This window comes from Mustelus asterias, chromosome 18, assembly GCF_964213995.1.
Source record: "Mustelus asterias chromosome 18, sMusAst1.hap1.1, whole genome shotgun sequence".
NCBI lineage: Eukaryota > Metazoa > Chordata > Chondrichthyes > Carcharhiniformes > Triakidae > Mustelus > Mustelus asterias.
This window is the reverse complement of record NC_135818.1, coordinates 20,179,972-20,197,908: the sequence shown is the minus strand read 5'-3', so window position 1 is coordinate 20,197,908 and position 17,937 is coordinate 20,179,972. Positions and strand designations below refer to the sequence as shown.

Sequence of the window (17,937 nt, the reverse complement as noted above, 5' to 3'; positions counted from 1 at the left end):
ATTTATCCAGTTTCAGAATCTGCCCTCTCCCTTTCCCTCTCTGCTCTCCGTCTCCTTGCCTCTCCCTTTGTGTATACATTTCACTGTCCTTTCTCTGTAGCAGCTCCTGTTCTCTCTCCTGCTCTATGCCTCAGCTAATAAATGAAAGGCTTCCATGTGCTTTCTTAACCAGCCTAACAAGCTGTCCTGCTACCTTCACGGGTCTGTAGACATTCACTCCAAGGTCTTTCTCTTCCTCTACATCTCTCAGTATCCTGCCTTTTCTTAAAAAATTCCTTTCTCAGAGTTACAAAGCCAATGGGCAGAGTGGACAGGAGAAGCCCATCTCCTTGCTTTCTCCAAAAACAATTCAAACCGAATCCAATTCATGATTTCCTCAAGAGACACACTAGGTCCAAGCTGACAAGAACAGGCATTGCACCTGATCTCAGTCTTGATCCTAGGCCTCAGAAGCCTCCTGTTTACTATGTAATTGTTTGTCTTGTTTGACCTCACAAAATGCATCATCCCACTCATCTCTGGGTTGAATTCCATTTGCCACTCTTCTGTCCACCTGACCAGTTCATTATTGTAGATCTAACCATTATTGTAGATATAAACCATGGCCTCCGCTGCCATTTACACTGAAATGAATGTGATTGACAGCTGGCAGGACTGCTGTCCGCCCTTGGACAGAAGTCCCATCTTGGAGAGCTGTTGGCCAATCTGATTGGCTGGCACTTCCAGCCCCTCCAGACACAGTGCTGCAGTGGCCAGAAGAGGTAGTGCAAGCACCATGTCTGAGCCTTAGTCCCAGAACTGCACTTCAGGTAAGAACTGGGGGTCCCAGGAGCAGGAAGGTAGGAGATGTCCTGGGGATGTTCTCAGTGTCATGGGGTAGGCCGGTAAGGGGGATATTTGGGTGGAGGGGAAGGTTGGAGATCATAGTTCCCTGAGAGGAGGGTGCTCCAAATCTGAAGGAGCCTTCAGATTGATGCACCGAGATTGAACGTGAAGACTTTTCCCTATTTGGCATCCTGCTCCAACCAGCACCGGCAAGCCTTAAAATTGAGACTGGACAGGAAAATAAGGCCCTTAAGTGACCAATTACGGGCCTTAATAAAGCCAAGGGTGGACTTCCCACCGTCTGGATGGAGGTGGGCGGGGTCCTGTCCATGCAATTTTACACTCCCCTTCCTGCCTCAGAACCTATCGGGGTTCTGGTCAATCTGACCCCCTCAATTAGATTCCAGACTGTAATTCACAGTGAAGAGTATTCTATCCTGGTGTTTTACAGCACTTAACATACCTAGTTGCAAGCAAGTACTTAGATTAAGAGAGTTCTGATGATTCCACGGCAAACAACATTAAACACGATGTACAAGTGATTGAGTCTAGTCAGTAAGCGTACTGAGATTAGGAAGGGTCCATATTTGATTTCCAATCTCTCTCAGTAAAGGCTACGGCACTTCGATAGCTCTATACTTACCCTAGACTTGGGAGCTGGGATGTAAATCAATCAGCCAGGGTCTGTTCCTAACTCCCTCTGCACCCAGTTTCCTTGCTGTAAAGTCTCTGTTTGCATGGATGCAAAGTTAAGACCAGTTTGGCAGAGCTGTGATATGTTTCACGATCCAGCAGTCGATGTTACTCATCTGTGTTCACAATGTGTGGTCACTTATTTAAGGTACCACAATGTTACACGGAACAGCAACCTAACAGCACTTTCGGAAGAGGGGGGAAGAGGGACAGCACGGTGGCACGGTGGTTAGCACTGCTGCCTCACAGCGCCAGGGACTCAGGTTCAATTCTGGCCTCGATCACTGTCTGTGTGGAGTTTGCACGTTCTCCCCGTGTCTGCATGGGTTTCCTCCCACAGTCCAAAAGATGTTCGGGTTAGGTTAATTGGCCATGCTAAATTGCCCCTTTAGTGTCAGGGGATAAATATGTGACTTAGTCTCTCCTCATATGACAGACCTGCTGTAATCCCTCTATACCAAGACATCCTTCCTCAGATAGGACACAATACTCCAGGTGTGCCCTCACCAATGCCCCATACAATTGCAGCAAAACATCCCTATCCCTATACTCAAACCTTCTCACTATGAAGGCCAACATGCCATTTGCCTTATTTATGGGGATAGAGCCTGGGTGGGATTGTTGTCGGTGTAGGCTGAATGGGCCGAATGGTCTCCTTCTGCATTGTTCTGTGATTTTATGGGAATAATCGAGTTCAAAACCAAGGAGGTGACACCAAATAAATCACTGGTTAGGCCGCAGCTACAGTATTGTGCCGAATTTGGGGCACCATATTTTAGGAAGGATGGACAGAGCCTTGGAAAATGCAGAGGAGATTTACGAGAATGGCAGCAAGGATCAATAGCTGAAAGTAAGCGTGCAGGTACAGCAGGCAGTAAAGAAGGCAAATGGTATGTTGGCCTTCATAGCGAGAGGATTTGAGTATAGGAATAGGGATGTTTTGCTGCAATTGTATAGGGCGTTGGTGAGGCCACACCTGGAGTTTTGTGTGCAGTTTTGGTGTCCTTATCTGAGGAAGGATGTCTTTGTTATAGAGGGAGTACAGCGAAGGTTTACCAGGCTGATCCCTGGGATGAACAAAGAACAAAGAACAATACAGCACAGGAACAGGCCCTTCGGCCCTCCAAGCCCGCGCCGCTCCCTGGTCCAAACTAGACCATTCTTTTGTATCCCTCCATTCCCACTCCGTTCATGTGGCTGTCTAGATAAGTCTTAAACGTTCCCAGTGTGTCCGCCTCCACCACCTTGCCTGGCAGCGCATTCTAGGCCCCCACCACCCTCTGTGTAAAATATGTCCGCCTGATATCCGTGTTAAACCTCCCCCCCTTCACCTTGAACCTATGACCCCTCGTGAACGTCACCACCGACCTGGGGAAAAGCTTCCCACCGTTTACCCTATCTATGCCTTTCATAATTTTATACACCTCTATTAAGTCTCCCCTCATCCTCCATCGTTCCAGGGAGAACAACTCCAGTTTACCCAATCTCTCCTCATAACTAAGCCCCTCCATACCAGGTAACATCCTGGTAAACCTCCTCTGTACTCTCTCCAAAGCCTCCACGTCCTTCTGGTAGTGTGGCCACCAGAACTGGACGCAGTATTCCAAATGCGGCCGAACCAACGTTCTGTACATCTGCAACATCAGACCCCAACTTTTATACTCTATGCCCCGTCCTATAAAGGCAAGCATACCATATGCCTTCTTCACCGCCTTCTCCACCTGTGACGTCACTTTCAAGGATCTGTGGACTTGCACACCCAGGTCCCTCTGCGTATCTACACCCTTTATGGTTCTGCCATTTATCATATAGCTCCTCCCTACATTATTTCTACCAAAATGCATCACTTCGCATTTATCAGGATTGAACTCCATCTGCCATTTCTTTGCCCAAATTTCCAGCCTATCTATATCCTTCTGTAGCTTCTGACAATGGCAGGTCTGTCATATGAGGAGAGACTAAGTTGGTTAGGATTATATTCACTGGAGTTTAGAAGAGTGAGAGGGGATCTCATAGAAACTTATAAAATTCTAACAGGGTTAGACAGGGTAGATTCAGAAAGAATGTTCCCGATGGTGGGGGGAGTCCAGAACTAGGGGGTCATAGTTTGAGGATAAGGGGTAAACCTTTTAGAACTGAGGTGAGGAGAAATTTCTTCACCCGGAGGGTGGTGAATGTGTGGAATTCACTACCACAGAATGTGGTTGAGGCCAAAATGTTGTCTGCTTTCATGAAGAAATTAGATATCGCTCTTGGGGCTAGAGGGATCAAGGGATATAGGGAAAGGGGGATCAGGATATTGAATTCGATGATCAAAATGAATGGTGGGGCAGGCTCAGAGGGCCGAATGGCCTACTCCTGCTTCTAGCTTTTATGTTTCAATCAGGGACTTCAGCAAAGTGGGATGGCTCAGATATACTGGAGGGTCGGTATCAGAGGGCAATGAGGAGAATTAGTTGTATGCAGCGAGTTGCTGTCATCTGGACTGCATTGCCTGAAAGTTTAGGGAAAATAAGATTCAATAAAGTAACTTTCGAAAAAGACAAACACAAAAACAAAATGTCGCAGGAGTTAGAATACTGAGATAAAGACAGAAAATGTTGGAAATATTCAGCAGGCCAGGCAGCGTCTGTGAGGAGTTAATGTTTCTGCTGATGTCTCTTCAGATTTTGTTCTGATGGAACGTTATTAACCTGAAACGTTAATTCTGTTTCTCTCCACAGATGCTCAGCGTTTCGAGCAATTCCTTTGTGTTTGTTTGAAAAGGAATAATTTGCAGGGCTTTTTGGAAAGAGCAGGGGTTGTTTTTATTTTATATGATGTTCTGGACAGGGAGTTTTGAACCATTTAATATAATTCATATTAAGGGGGGAGACTCTTCAGCCTCCCTGAAACATAACATCACCACTAACGTTCTGCTCCAGTGTGAACTGTGGCAGGCCATCTGCCTAATAAACCTGCCTAATACATCTACCAAATAAACCTGTTGGACTTTAACCTGGTGTTGTGAGACTTCTTACCGTGTTCACCCCAGTCCAACGCCGGCATCTCCTCATCAGGCCATCTGGGACAGACCATTTACTGGATGGGTGACAGTCCCACCAGGGGACTCAATCCATTTCGAGGCAATAAATGGTCTCTAATGTTCAAGCTGCTACTTTAGCTTCCAGTGATTTCACCTCCACCTCAGCCTTCAGTTCCTTTAAATCCCAACCCGAACAGCTACTCCATGCACAATGGGCCAAACAGCCACCTGCTGTGCTCTATGATAAGTGTGGAGGAGGTGAGAAACTGAACATGAACTTTCTGGCAATACGTCCTAACCGGTCTATGTGAGCATCTTAAATCCTAAGAAACGGGGACGCACGGTGGTTAGCACTGTTGCCTCACAGCGTCAGGGACCAGGGTTCGATTCCCGGCTTGGGTCACTTTCTGTGCGGAGTCTGCACATTCTCCCCATGTCTGCGTGGGTTTCCTCCAGGTGCTCCTGTTTTCTCCCATACTCCGAAGCCAAGCGGGTTAGGTGGATTGCTAAATTGCCCCTTAGTGTCAGGGGGACAAGCTGGGGGGACAAAGCATCGGGTTATGCGATGAGCTGGGCGGATATGGGAATTAAGGGATATGGGGAGCAGGCGGGTAAGTGGAACTGATTCGCTTCAGATCAGCCATGATCTTGTTGAATGGCGGGGCAGGCTCGAGGGGCTAGATGGCCTAGTCCTGCTCCTGGGCGGCACGGTAGCACAGTGGTTAGCACTGCTGCTTCACAGCTCCAGGGACCTGGGTTCGACTCCCGGCATGGGTCACTGTCTGTGTGGAGTTTGCACATTCTCCTCGTGTCTGCGTGGGTTTCCTCCAGGTGCTCCGGTTTCCTCCCACAGTCCAAAGATGTGCGGGTTAGGTTGATTGGCCATGCTAAAATTGCCCTTAGTGTCCTGGGATGCGTAGGTTAGAGGGATTAGTTGGTAAATATGTAGGGATATGGGGGTAGGGCCAGGGTGGGATTGTGGTCGGTGCAGACTCGATGGGCCGAATGGCCTCTTTCTGTGCTGTAGGGTTTCTAAGATTTCTATTTCTTATGTTCTTATGTTATGGGGGTAGGGCCTAGGTGGGATTGTGGTCGGTGCAGACTGATGGGCTGAATGGCCTCCTTCTGCACTGTAGGGATTCTATGATTTGTTCTAGCTTGAAGGTTCAGCCCACCCGACGAGAGAAGTCTCATTCACCTAGATCCTGGGATAACAGAAGCAGAGGTGCACTCCACGGGCCCCGGCCACCTGAAGTCAGCGCACACACCCGAACCGAATGCTTCTCGGTGGGATCGAAGGGGTGTAGGACTGCCTGGGTTCCCACACTGACTGTGATCTCCTGCAAAGCAACACAAAGCCTCGCGTTATTCTGTGATACAATCACATCCTTCGGAAACGGACCTTTAAAAAGTTCACGAGCAACTCTGAAAATAAAGCAAAGTTCCATGTGGAACACGATGTCCTGTTATGGTGTTTAATCGTTATACACGGACTTCATCTCATCACAGTGCCTCACAAACTGCCCAGCTCATCGCATTGCCGTCTCCTGGGAGACCATATTGGTGTTATTCACAAAGCCCGGTGGCCTTTCTAGTTCTCAAAGGTTTCCTTATTCCTGTTCTATGCTGCAATTAATTCAGTTTCTCATTGTGCGCTATGGTCACAGGCCAGTTGGTTAACCAAGGATCATTATTCGAGAAAGATATGCCGAACACACAGCATTTCTGTCCAGCATACGTGAGAGGGAAGTTCAGTCAATGTTCGGAATGTTAAAGTTCATTCAATCTCAATGAATAGACACAAAATCTGCATCTTTCAAACCTGGGGCTGCCATCATACTGACAACCTACAGGTTTACAATGATTTTAATCTCAATCATTAGTGCCCCCTCCCCAAAACAAATAATGGAGATTGCAGATCAGAGGATGAGCATAAGCATGGAGCGGATTAAAATGGAGATTGGTGCTGGAAGGATACAGTGATTGGCGAAGGGAAGATGGTGTTAAAACATGGACTGGGTCAGGATGGAGATTAGTGAGGGAAAAAGACTCATTAAGCGTGGACTCGATTGAAAATGGTGCGCTGGAGTGTGACAATGCTGGAGTTTGGTGGGTTGAAGGAATCTTAAATCTCTTTCTAAAAATCTAATCTTGTTTGCATATATCGCACATAACTGAATCATAGAATTATCGAAACCCTACAGAAACCCATCGAGTCTGCACCGACAACAATCCCACCCAGGCCCTGTCCCCGTAACCCCACGTATTTACCCTGCTAATCCCCCTGACATTCAGGGGCAATTTCGCATAGCCAACCCACCTAACCTGCACATATTTGGATTGTGGGAGGAAACCGGAGCACCCGCAGGAAACCCACGCAGACACGGTGAGAAGGTGCAGACTCCACACAGACAGTGACCCAAACCGGGAATTGAATCCAGGCCACTACTGCTGTGAGGCAGCAGTGCTAACCACTGTGCTGCCCAACTAGAAGTTAATTAAAATACATTAAGGCTGGCAGGACAGGTGATGTTTGGTGGCTGGGGCCGCACAGTGGTTAGCACTGCTGCCTCACAGCGCCAGGGACCCGGCTTCGATTTCCGGCTTGGCTCACTGTCTGTGTGAAGTTTGCACGTTCTCCCCGTGTCTGTTTGGGTTTCCTCCGGGTGCTCCGCTTTCCTCTCACTCTCCAAATATGCGCGGGTTAGGTTGATTAGCCATGCTAAATTCTCCCTCATTCCCCGAACAGTTGCCGGAGTGTGGCGACTAGGGGAATTTCACACTAACTTCATTGCAGTGTTAATGTAAGCCTTACTCGTGACTAATAAATAAACTTTTTTGAAGCATGTGGTACTCCTGGATGCCAGTGTGACAGGGCAAAGGCATCCGCAGTAAGTGTCTGCGGTGTGGAGAGCTTTGGCTCAGTCGTTGAGACGGAGACTGAGCTGTAGACACTGCAAAACACCAAGGAGGGGGAAAGTCGTTGGACACTTTGTACCAGGAAGCGGTCAGACCCCTTAGGGTAGGGTCTTCTGATTTGGTCAGTGGTCAGGGGCAGGAGGTTTTGACTGCAGCTGAGGCAGGTAAGGAGATCCAGAGGACAGGAGTGCAGGAGTATCAGGCTCTGCAATTGTCCAACAGGTTTGAGGTTCTTTCAGCTTGTTTGGAGGAGATTGGAGGCTGATGTGTGGATGCGTTGACTGAACATGGCAACGTGGAGACCATTCAAGTGGTGGGAGCCAAAAGGAATGTAGTGTAGATGATATAGCGAGGGGGATTGAGACTGTTTTCCGCAGCAAGAGGGAGAGTCCAGATGGCTGTGTTGCCTGCCCAGTGTCAGGGTTCAGGACATTTGCTCAGAGCTGAAGAGGAACCTGCAGTGCAAGGATCCAGTGGTTTCAATCCATGTTGGTACCAATGATATAGATAGAACTAGCAAAGAGGTTCTGCATTGAGAGTATGAGGAACTCGGCACCAAATTAAGGAGCAGAACCTCAAAGGTAATAATCTAACTGAGTCACTTGAAGATTGGCATAGGACAAATCAGATTAGAGAAGTTAATGCCGGGCTCAATGACTGGTGTGGGGAAAGTGGGTTCTGGCTCATGGGGTTCTGGCCCCAGTACTGGGAAAAGTGGGGACTGTACCATTGGGAATGTCTGCATCTGAATCGTGCCAAGGCTGGTGTTCTAGAGAGCGGTGTCGATGGTAGTCATGATGTGGAGATGCCGGCGTTGGACCGGGGTAAACACAGTAAGGAGTCTCACAACACCAGGTTAAAGTCCAACAGGTTTATTTGGTAGCAAATGCCACTAGTTTTTGGAGCGCTCGCTGCTCCTTTGTCAGGTGAGTGGGAGATCTCCCATTCACCTGACGAAGGAGCAGCGCTCCGAAAGCTAGAGGCGTTTGCTACCAAATAAACCTGTTGGACTTTAACCAGGTGTTGTGAGACTCCTTACTGTGTTCTAGAGAGAAGCATAACTAGGGAAGTAGAGAGGGTTTTAAACTAAATAGTGGAGGCAAAGGATCAAAACTGGGAAGATGTGGTAAATCTTAGAGTGGCGACAAGGCAAGAGAGAAAGGCACTAATATGGGATATGAGAAACAGACCATGTCAGGAAGAGACAGGCACTACAAATCTAAGAGTAAATCAGCAGATAAGGCTAGAGGTTACAAAAATAATAAAAGGACAAAACTAAAGGCTCTGTATCTGATTGCACACAGAATTCATTATACAGGTCTTCTAATTATAACTACACGATAAGAGATAGTATAAAGGAAGAGATAATGGGAACTTGTCAGAAATCTTGGGGAGCTTTTAATCTAAATCTAGACTGGAAAAATCAGATAGCCAAAGGCAGCATAGATGAGGAGTTAATAGAATGTTTTTAGGATAGTTTCTGAGAATAGCCTGTTCTGGAGCCAACCAGAGAGCAGGCTTTACCAGACCTATGATTGTACAACAAGATAGGATTAATTGACAACCTCATAGTAAAAGCACCCCTAGGTAGCAGTGATCATAACATAATTGAATTTCACATCCAGCTTGAGGGAGATAAGATTGGGTCCAAGACTAGTATTTTAAATTTAAATATGGATAAATACGAGGGCATAAAAGCAGAGCTTGCTAGAATGAACCGGAAAATGAGGTCAAGAGAGATGCAGTGGTAGATATTTGAGGGGATATTTAAAAATACACAGAATAGATACATTCCAATGAGAAAGAAAATTGCAAGGGAAGTGCCTACCGTCTGCGGTTAACTATAAAAAGTTAAAGACAGTATCAAGTTGAAAGAAAAAACATAATCGTGAAAAGACAGGTGTCAGGCCAGATGCTTGGACAGAATATAAAGAACAGCAAAGAATGACAAGAAGATGATTAAAGAGGGAAGAATTAGAGCACGACAGAAAGCTAGCTGAAAATAAAAAGATGGAATGTAAGAAATATTTAAATAGGTAAAGATTTAACAAAGTAAGCTTTGGTCCCATGGGAAGTAAGGAATTAATAATAGAAAATAAGAAGATAGAAAATGAACTAGACAAGTATTTTGCATCAGTCTTCACTATAGAGGATACAAGTAACAACCTAGAGATAACCAAATCAGGGAGGGAGGAAGTGGCGGCATGGTGGCACAGTGGTTAGCACTGCTGCTTCACAGCTCCAGGGTCCCGGGTTCGATGCTCGGGTCACTGTCTGTATGGAGTTTGCACATTCTCCTCGTGTCTGCGTGGGTTTCCTCCGGGTGCTCCGGTTTCCTCCCACAGTCCAAAGATGTGCGGGTTAGGTTGATTGGCTAGGTTAAAAAAATTGCCCCTTAGAGTCCTGAGATGCATAGGTTAGAGGGATTAGTGGGTAAATATGTGGGGGTAGGGCCTGGGTGGGATTGTGGTCGGTGCAGAATCGATGGGCCGAATGGCCTCCTTCTGCACTGTAGGGTTTCTATGGTTTTCTATGGTTTTCTATGGTTTCTATGGTTTCTATGGTTTTCTATGGTTCTATGGACTGAAGGTATGGTTGCTAAATTTGCTGGTGACACAAAGAAAGGTAAGAAAGCAAAGAAGGACATAAGTAAAGAGGACATAAAGAGGGCACAAAGGGATATGGATGGGTTAAGTGAGTAGGCAAAGAACTGCCAAATTAAGTATAGAGCTGGATTTTCTGACCCTTTTCTACCGGCAGAATCTTCCAGTCCCACTGAAGTCGACCCCCTGCAGAGAGGCCAGTGAGCCATACAAATTGCCATTGACTTTGGCTGGACTGGAAGATCGCACCGAAAACCAATAGCTTACTGCCTTCGCCATGGGAAAATCCACCAGGGGGGGCGGGCGTGAAAACTCTGACCATAATGTGGGCAAATATGCATTGTCCATTTTGGCCGGAAGAATAAAAAATAAACATATTATCTAAATGGTAAGAGATTGAAGGGCTGTGACATGCAGAGGGATCTGATGATCCTGGTGCATGAATCACAAAAGTCTAGTACAGCTACAGCAATTAGGAAAGCTAATAGAATTAACATTTGTGAGGGGAATTGAATACAAAAGTAAGGAGACTTTGCTTCAGTTGCACAGGGCACTGGTGAGACCACATTTAAAGTACTGTGTACAGTATTTGTCACCTTATTTGAGGAAGGATGTAAATGTGTTAGAAGCAGTTCAGAGAAGGTTTACTAGACTAATACCTGGAATGTGAGAGTTGTCTCTTGAGGAAAGGTTGAACAGGCTAGGCCCGTATCCACTGGCGTTTAGAAGCAACAGAGGTGACTTGATTGAAACTTCTAAGACCCTAAGGGGTATTGACAGGGTGGATGTGGAGAGGATGTTTCCTCTTGTCAGAGAATCTAGAACCAGGAGTCACTGTTTAAAAATCAGGGGTCGCCCATTTAGGACAGAGTCGAGGAGAATTTATTTCTCTCAGGATGCCATGAGTTTTTGGAACTCTCTTTCTCAAAAGTAATTGATTGGAAATAGAGTTTTTTTAAAATATCTTAAAGCAGAGCTAGATAGAACCTTGATAAAACAAGGGGGTGAAAGGTTATCAGGGAGGTTACAATCAGATCAGTCACGATCTTACCGAATGGTGGAGCAGGTTCGTGGGACCGAGTGGCCTATTTCTGCCCTCAATTCGTACATTTGTACATACTAGTGCAAAATGGGGCAATGTGGATAATCCGATGTCCAGTCAAATACTCTAGTATTAATTTTTGTATGGGTTAGAAGAGTTTAGGGGTGGCACAGTGGTTAGCACTGCTGCCTCACAGCACCAGGGACCAGGGTTCAATTCCGACCTCGGATGACTGTCTGTGTGGGTTTCCTCCAGGTGCTCCAGTTTCCTCTCTCAGTCCTAAGATGTGAAGGTTAGATGGATTGGCCTTGCTAAATTTTCCCCTAGTGTCCCATGATGTATAGGTTAGGGGAATTAGTGGGGTAAATATGTGGGGTTGCGGGGATAGAGCCCGGGTACAATGTTCTGTTGGAGAGATGGCGCAGACCGGATGGGCCGAATGGCCCCCTTCTGCACTGTAGGGATTCTGTGATCTATTCTATGATCTTAGAAGGAGCTTAACTCCAAATCTAAATCTGGTCATCCCAGATTCAGAGCACCGATTAGATATGGCACAGACTGGACAACCTTTATGACCTTTCCCTCGAACACTTGCAGGTCATGGTCAGTGCAGAATTAATGCAAATTGAAGAACTGTCTCCTCAGATCACTCCCCATCCATGTAGAGTACAGGTTACAGGTCCTTTAATTTATCTAAACACTGCCTCTCCACCCAATCGCAGGAAAATGCTTCAACTAAATGAATGAGAGGTTTTACTGACAAAATAATTATCTCTCTGCGGAGACTAGCAATTTAACATTAATCAGTGCCAAATTATGAACAATTTTATGTTGTCTACCCAACCGTACATGCAACTAGCTGGAAACTGTATCAGAGTCAGTCACTACAGCCAGGACAGAGGGCCATCGCCTCAGATTGGGTAGATCTAATGAATAGTTCTTTATCCACAGATTAGGATATAGAGAGTGCTGCATCATATTTATAGGGTACAAAAGCATAGTGATTATGGTAATGGGCAGGTCATCCAGAGGTCTGGCTGAATGATTCAGAGACATGGGCTGGAATTTTATCATCCTGCCCGCCACGGGAATCGGAGCAGGTGAGGGCCGTGACCTTGGGCGGGATTTTACAGTTTCGGGACAGGCGAGGCTAGTGAAATCCCACCCATGAATTCAGATTCACAGCGACTGCGGAATTTAAATTTAATTAAATAAATGTGGAAGAAAAAACTAGTCTCCATAACCATGTGACTATCAGATTGTTGTACAAAGCTACCTGGTTCAACTAGTATCCTACAGGGAAGGAAATCCACTGTCTTTACCCGGTCTGGCCTACACATGACTCCAGACACACAGCAATGCGGCACTGTGGCAATTAGCACTGCTGCCTCACAGCGCCAAGGGCCTGGGTTCAATTCCTGGCTTGATCACTGTCTGTGTGGAATTTGCACGTTCTCCTCGTGTCTGCATGGGTTTCCTCCGGGGGGTGCTCCGGCTTCCTCCCACAGTCCAAAGATGTGCAGGTTAGGTAGATTGGCCATGCTAAATTGCCCCTTAGTGTCAGGGGGACTAGCCAGGGTAAATGCACGGGATTGTGAGGATAGGGTATGGGTGGGATTGTGGTCGGTGCAGACTCGATGGGCCGAATGGCCTCCTACTGCACCGTAGGATTCTATGATTCTTAACTACCCTCTGAATGGCCTAGCGAGCCACTCAGCTGCATTCAAGAAGCTGGTTCACCGGGTCTCCTCAAGGGCAATTAGGGATATATTTTCCTGTTTGGGCAATAAATCCCTGGTGGTGGTCCATGCATATCATGAATAAACAAAGACAGGCGTTCCAAAACCTTGACATATTAATGGTTCCAATTTGATAAAATACTGCGATGTGGGAAATCTGAAATAAAAGCAGAAAATTCTGGAAAAACTCAGCAGGTCTGGCAGCATCTATGGAGAGAGAAACAGAGTTCAAGTTTTAAGACTGTCTGTTTCCAATGTGTTGGTTCATTATTTTTTAACCAGAGGCATGGTCCAGAGGGAGGGAAGTGAGATCTTTCCATATGTTATTGAGTCTGTGCGTGGAAGAACTTCCTATATCTTATTTGTTCAACACTTAGGGCAGAGGCAACTGGAAGGTGTGGCCACCAGTGGCGAAACAACTAAAATTGGAGATGCTCGAGAGGTTAAAATCAGAGTAGTGCAGATATCTCAGAGGGTTTGTGGGGCTGGGGGAGATTAATGAAATAGGGAGGGGGCACGCCCCATGGAGGGACTTATGACTAAGGATGAGAGTTCTAAAATTAATTTGTTTGACTGGGGAAGGAAAGAAAAATGGGCATCTGTTAGAAACACACAGAACAATGGTGAATATGGCATAGAGTTTCGGGAGAAGAATGGGATTGGGAATAAAAGCAAAAAGCAAATGGAGGGATGGAGGGAAAGGAGGGTCAGTAAAGAAAGAGGAAAAGCAAAGCGATAAAAACAAAAAGGCAACAAGCGTCAGGGATTTTCAAAAAGGTAGCAGTGCGGGGCGTGGGGAGGGAAAAAAACCCACATATGTTCCTGGAAATAACTGCTATAGGGCTCAGATTTCCTGAGGCAATGGAATTGGAAGACACGTTAAGATGACCATGTCACATTGACTTGACTCTACTGTGCCCCTATGATGAGAAGTAAGTGTTAGTTATTTGAATAAACCAGTCATTGTCCAAGAATGTGACACAGGAAGAAAGTGCCGTAGCGGTATTGTCGCTGGACTAGTAATTAAGAGATCCAGGGTAATGCTCTGGTGACCCGAGTTTGAATCCCAAAATGGCAGATGGTGAAATTTGAATTCAATAAAAATGTCTACTGATGACCATAAAACCATTGTCAATTGTTGTAAAAACCCAACTGGTTCACTAATGTCCTTTAGGGAAGGAAATCTGTCGTCCTTACCTGGTCTGACCTACATTTGACTCCAGGCCCACAGCCATGTGGTTAACTCTCAATAAATGCTGGCCCAGCCAGCGATGCCCGCATTCCATGAACAAAATAAACGACAACAGTAAATACACACAATACTTTTCATATATCATTACGGAGGGACGGATATATAAACCACCACCTTTTCTTCCTCTTGCCTGCTCCACTCCACGATGTATCCAAGTAGAATACCGTGTACATCCCATGCTGCCAACTCATACCACCAGATCACCAATGATGATCCATTGTAGAAGTAGCTGACGTTCCGTGGTGGCGCACTCGGAGCTGTGACAGAAAGAGATGGCGTGTCAGTGGGGCGATACCACCTTCATCACTGCAAGGCTGCAACCTCAACAAGACTTTGTAACAGAGTATGACACCCACCTTGAGTTTGATATCTGACACCAAGCTCTAATGCTTCTCTGTTTCCTACACTGCTGCGATTAGACACCACACCAGAAGGAGTGGCATCCCATGAATCTACCGACCCCAATGCCAGGACTGATGCATGTCGCTACCCACCTCCCCCACGCAGACAGTGGCGTACTTGCCTTTTTTATTCACTCGTGGGACATGGACATCGCTGGCTGGCCAGCATTTATTGCCCTATCCTGGTTGCCCTTGAGAAGGTGGTGGTGAGCTGATTTCTTGGTTCACAGCACGGGGACTAAGGCATTGCAGTATTGACCCAAGTGCATGGTTAGTGTGACCCCTTGAAATCCCTGCCACAGACATGGCTGCAGATCCATGATGCAAAGACACAGGCCTGTATGGTGCCACAGCACACTGGTGGCACAGTTCTGAAGCCATAGCTCTGATGCTGGCACCCATGCAGCTCTGGTGATATACCCCAACACTGACACCTGGTCACATATAGATAGAACATAGAACAGTACAGCACAGGACAGGCCCTTTGGCCCACGATGTTGTGCCGAGCTTTATCTGAAACCAAGATCAAGCTATCCCACTCCCTATCATCCTGGTGTGCTCCATGTGCCTATCCAATAACCGCTTAAATGTTCCTAAAGTGTCTGACTCCACTATCACTGCAGGCAGTCCATTCCACGCCCCAGCCACTCTCTGAGTAAAGAACCTACCTCGGACATCCTTCCTATATCTCCCACATGAACCCTATAGTTATACCCCCTTGTAATAGCTCCATCCACCCAAGGAAATAGTCTTTGACTTCATCATTTTATAAACCTCTATTAAGTCTCCCCTCAGCCTCCTCCGCTCCAGAGAGAACAGCCCTAGCTCCCTCAACCTTTCCTCATAAGACCTGCCCTCCAAACCAGGCAGCATCCTGGTAAATCTCCTTTGCACTCTTTCCAGTGCTTCCACATCCTTCTTATAGTGAGGAATATATTCCACCATTTTGGGTTTCCACAAGGTTTCTCTCCATTTCAGTTCTATGAATTCCTCTCCTCAGATCCCAGCATCTGCAGCATTTTGCCTTTATCCTCTTCTCGTAGCGTTAACCTCAATGGAGCTGAAGACTATGCAGTTAGGGTATAGACACTGTGCCTTCCATTGCCCTTGAATGAAACTCTATGCAATGCAGTATGTCTGGCTATTCCATGTCAGCATTCTGTCCACATGGATTTCCTTCCATGTATCTCCACATGGTCAGGACTCCACATGCATTCCATTCATCATCCATTCCCAGATATGGGATTCACACTTTATTGGCTCAACCCATCGTCCATTCCTAATTTCAGAATGGAAATTCCATGCTTTCCAGCCCTATCCATTGCCAATGACAGCATGTGGACTCCACAGCTTTCACCCCCTCCCCCACCGCCACCACAACTTTTCCCAGGATGTAAGTCTATAGTTTCCAGTTCTCCTGATAATTTCCGGGGTTAGAATCATAGAAACAAATGTATGAAGGCCATTCAACCCATTGAGTTGTTGCTGGCTCTTTCGAAGAGAAATCCATCTAGACATTGACCCTGTTCCTCTGAAATGTTTTGCTCCTTTGAACTCTGATCCAATCCCCTTTTGAAGACTTTGATTGAATTTCTGTCCCCCACCTCAACAGGCACTTGTGCGTGGATTTTACTTCTCAGCCCAGGCCTGAATGTTGTCCAGGCCTCGTTGCCTATGAGCACAGACTTCTTCAGTTTCTGAGGAGTTGCAAATGGTGCAGTCATCTGAAAACTTCCCCACTTCTGACCATATGATGGAAAGGAGGTCATTGATGAAGCAGCTGAAAATCATAGATTCATAGAATCCCTATAGTGCAGAAAGATGCGTCCAGATAAATGCATCGTGGTCCATTTTGGCAGGTCAAATTGGATGAAGGAGTACAATATAAAGGGAAAGACTCTTAGTACTGTAGAGGATCAGAAGGACCTTGGGGTCCGGGTCCATAGGACTCTGAAATCGGCCCCGCAGGTGGAGGAGGTGGTTAAGAAGGCGTATGGTGTGCTGGCCTTTATCAATCGAGGAATTGAGTTTAGGAGTCCGGGGATAATGATGCAGCTATATAAGACCCTCGTCAGACCCCACTTGGAGTACTGTTCTCAGTTCTGGTCGCCTCACTATAGGAAGGATGTGGAAAAGATTGAAAGGGTGCAGAGGAGATTTACAAGGATGTTGCCTGGATTGAGTGGCATGCCTTATGAGGATAGGCTGAGGGAGTTCGGTCTTTTCTCCTTGGAGAGACGAAGGATGAGAGGAAACCTAATAGAGGTATATAAGATGTTGGGAGGCATAGATCGGGTGGACTCTCAGAGGCTTTTTCCCAGGGTGGAAATGTCTGCTACGAGAGGACACAGGTTTAAGGTGCTGGGGGGTAGGTACAGGGGAGATGTTGGGGTAAGTTTTTCACACAGAGGGTGGTGGGCGAGTGGAATCGGCTGCCGTCAGTGGTGGTGGAGGCAAACTCAATAGGGTTTTTAAGAGACTCCTGGATGAGTACATGGAGCGTAATAGGATGGAGGGTTATAGGCAGGCCTAGAAGGTAGGGATGTGTTCGGCACAACTTGTGGGCCGAAGGGCCTGTTTGTTCTGTAGTTTTTCTATGTTTCTAAAGAGGCCATTCTACCCATCGAACCTGCACTGACAACAATCCCACCCAGCCCCTATCCCGTAACCCCATGTATTTACCGTTAATCTCTCTGACACTAGGCGGCAATTTAGCAATCCACCTAACCTGCACATTTTGGACTGTGGGAAGAAACCGGAGCACCCGGAGGAAACCCACGCAGACACGGGGAGAATGTGCAAACTCCACACAGACAATTACCCGAGGTCAGAATTGAATCCCAGGGCCCCTGGTAGCGGTGAGGCAGCAGTGCTAACCACTGTGCCACCGTGCCAAACAAAGATGTTTGGGCATAGGACACTATCCTGAGGAAATTCGGCAGTGATGTCCTGGAGCGGAGATGATTCACTTCCAACAACCACAACCATCTTCCTTGACGTCAAGGGCAGTCACTCTCACTTCATCTTTTGAGTTCAGCTCCTTTGTCCGTGTTTGACCAGTGCTTTAATGAGGTTGGGAGTTAAGTGGCTCAGGGGGAACCCAAAGTGAGAATCAATGTGACTGGATGTGGCAGGATGTGGAGAGTTTATTGGTTGTGGAATCCAATGATCCATTGGTTGTGGAATCTCTGTCTATTGCATGCTGCTTCCGCACACAATTAGTGCTACGCTGGAGCTTCACCAGGTTGACACCTCATTTTTAGGTATGCCTGGTGCTGCTCCTGGCATGCCCTCCTGCACTCATCATTGAACAAGGGTTGATCCCTGGCTTGGTGGTGATGGTAAGCTTGGGGTTATGCCAGGCCATGAGGTTACAGATTGTGGTTGTATACAATTCTGCTGCTGGCCCACAGTGCCTCATGGATGCCCAGATCCATG

General features: G+C 46.7%; 1 protein-coding gene across 1 annotated transcript in view; it reads right to left on the bottom strand.

Moving 5' to 3' along the window:
- The window catches only part of tyro3 (TYRO3 protein tyrosine kinase), a 139,256-nt gene that overhangs the window by 46,437 nt on the left and 74,882 nt on the right, over positions 1-17,937 (bottom strand). The window contains exons 8-9 of the mRNA XM_078233494.1: positions 14,213-14,355; positions 5,742-5,883 (exon numbers count right to left, since the gene is read on the bottom strand). Coding sequence (XP_078089620.1) covers positions 5,742-5,883; positions 14,213-14,355 — 285 coding nt within the window. The remainder of the gene's footprint in view (positions 1-5,741; positions 5,884-14,212; positions 14,356-17,937) is intronic.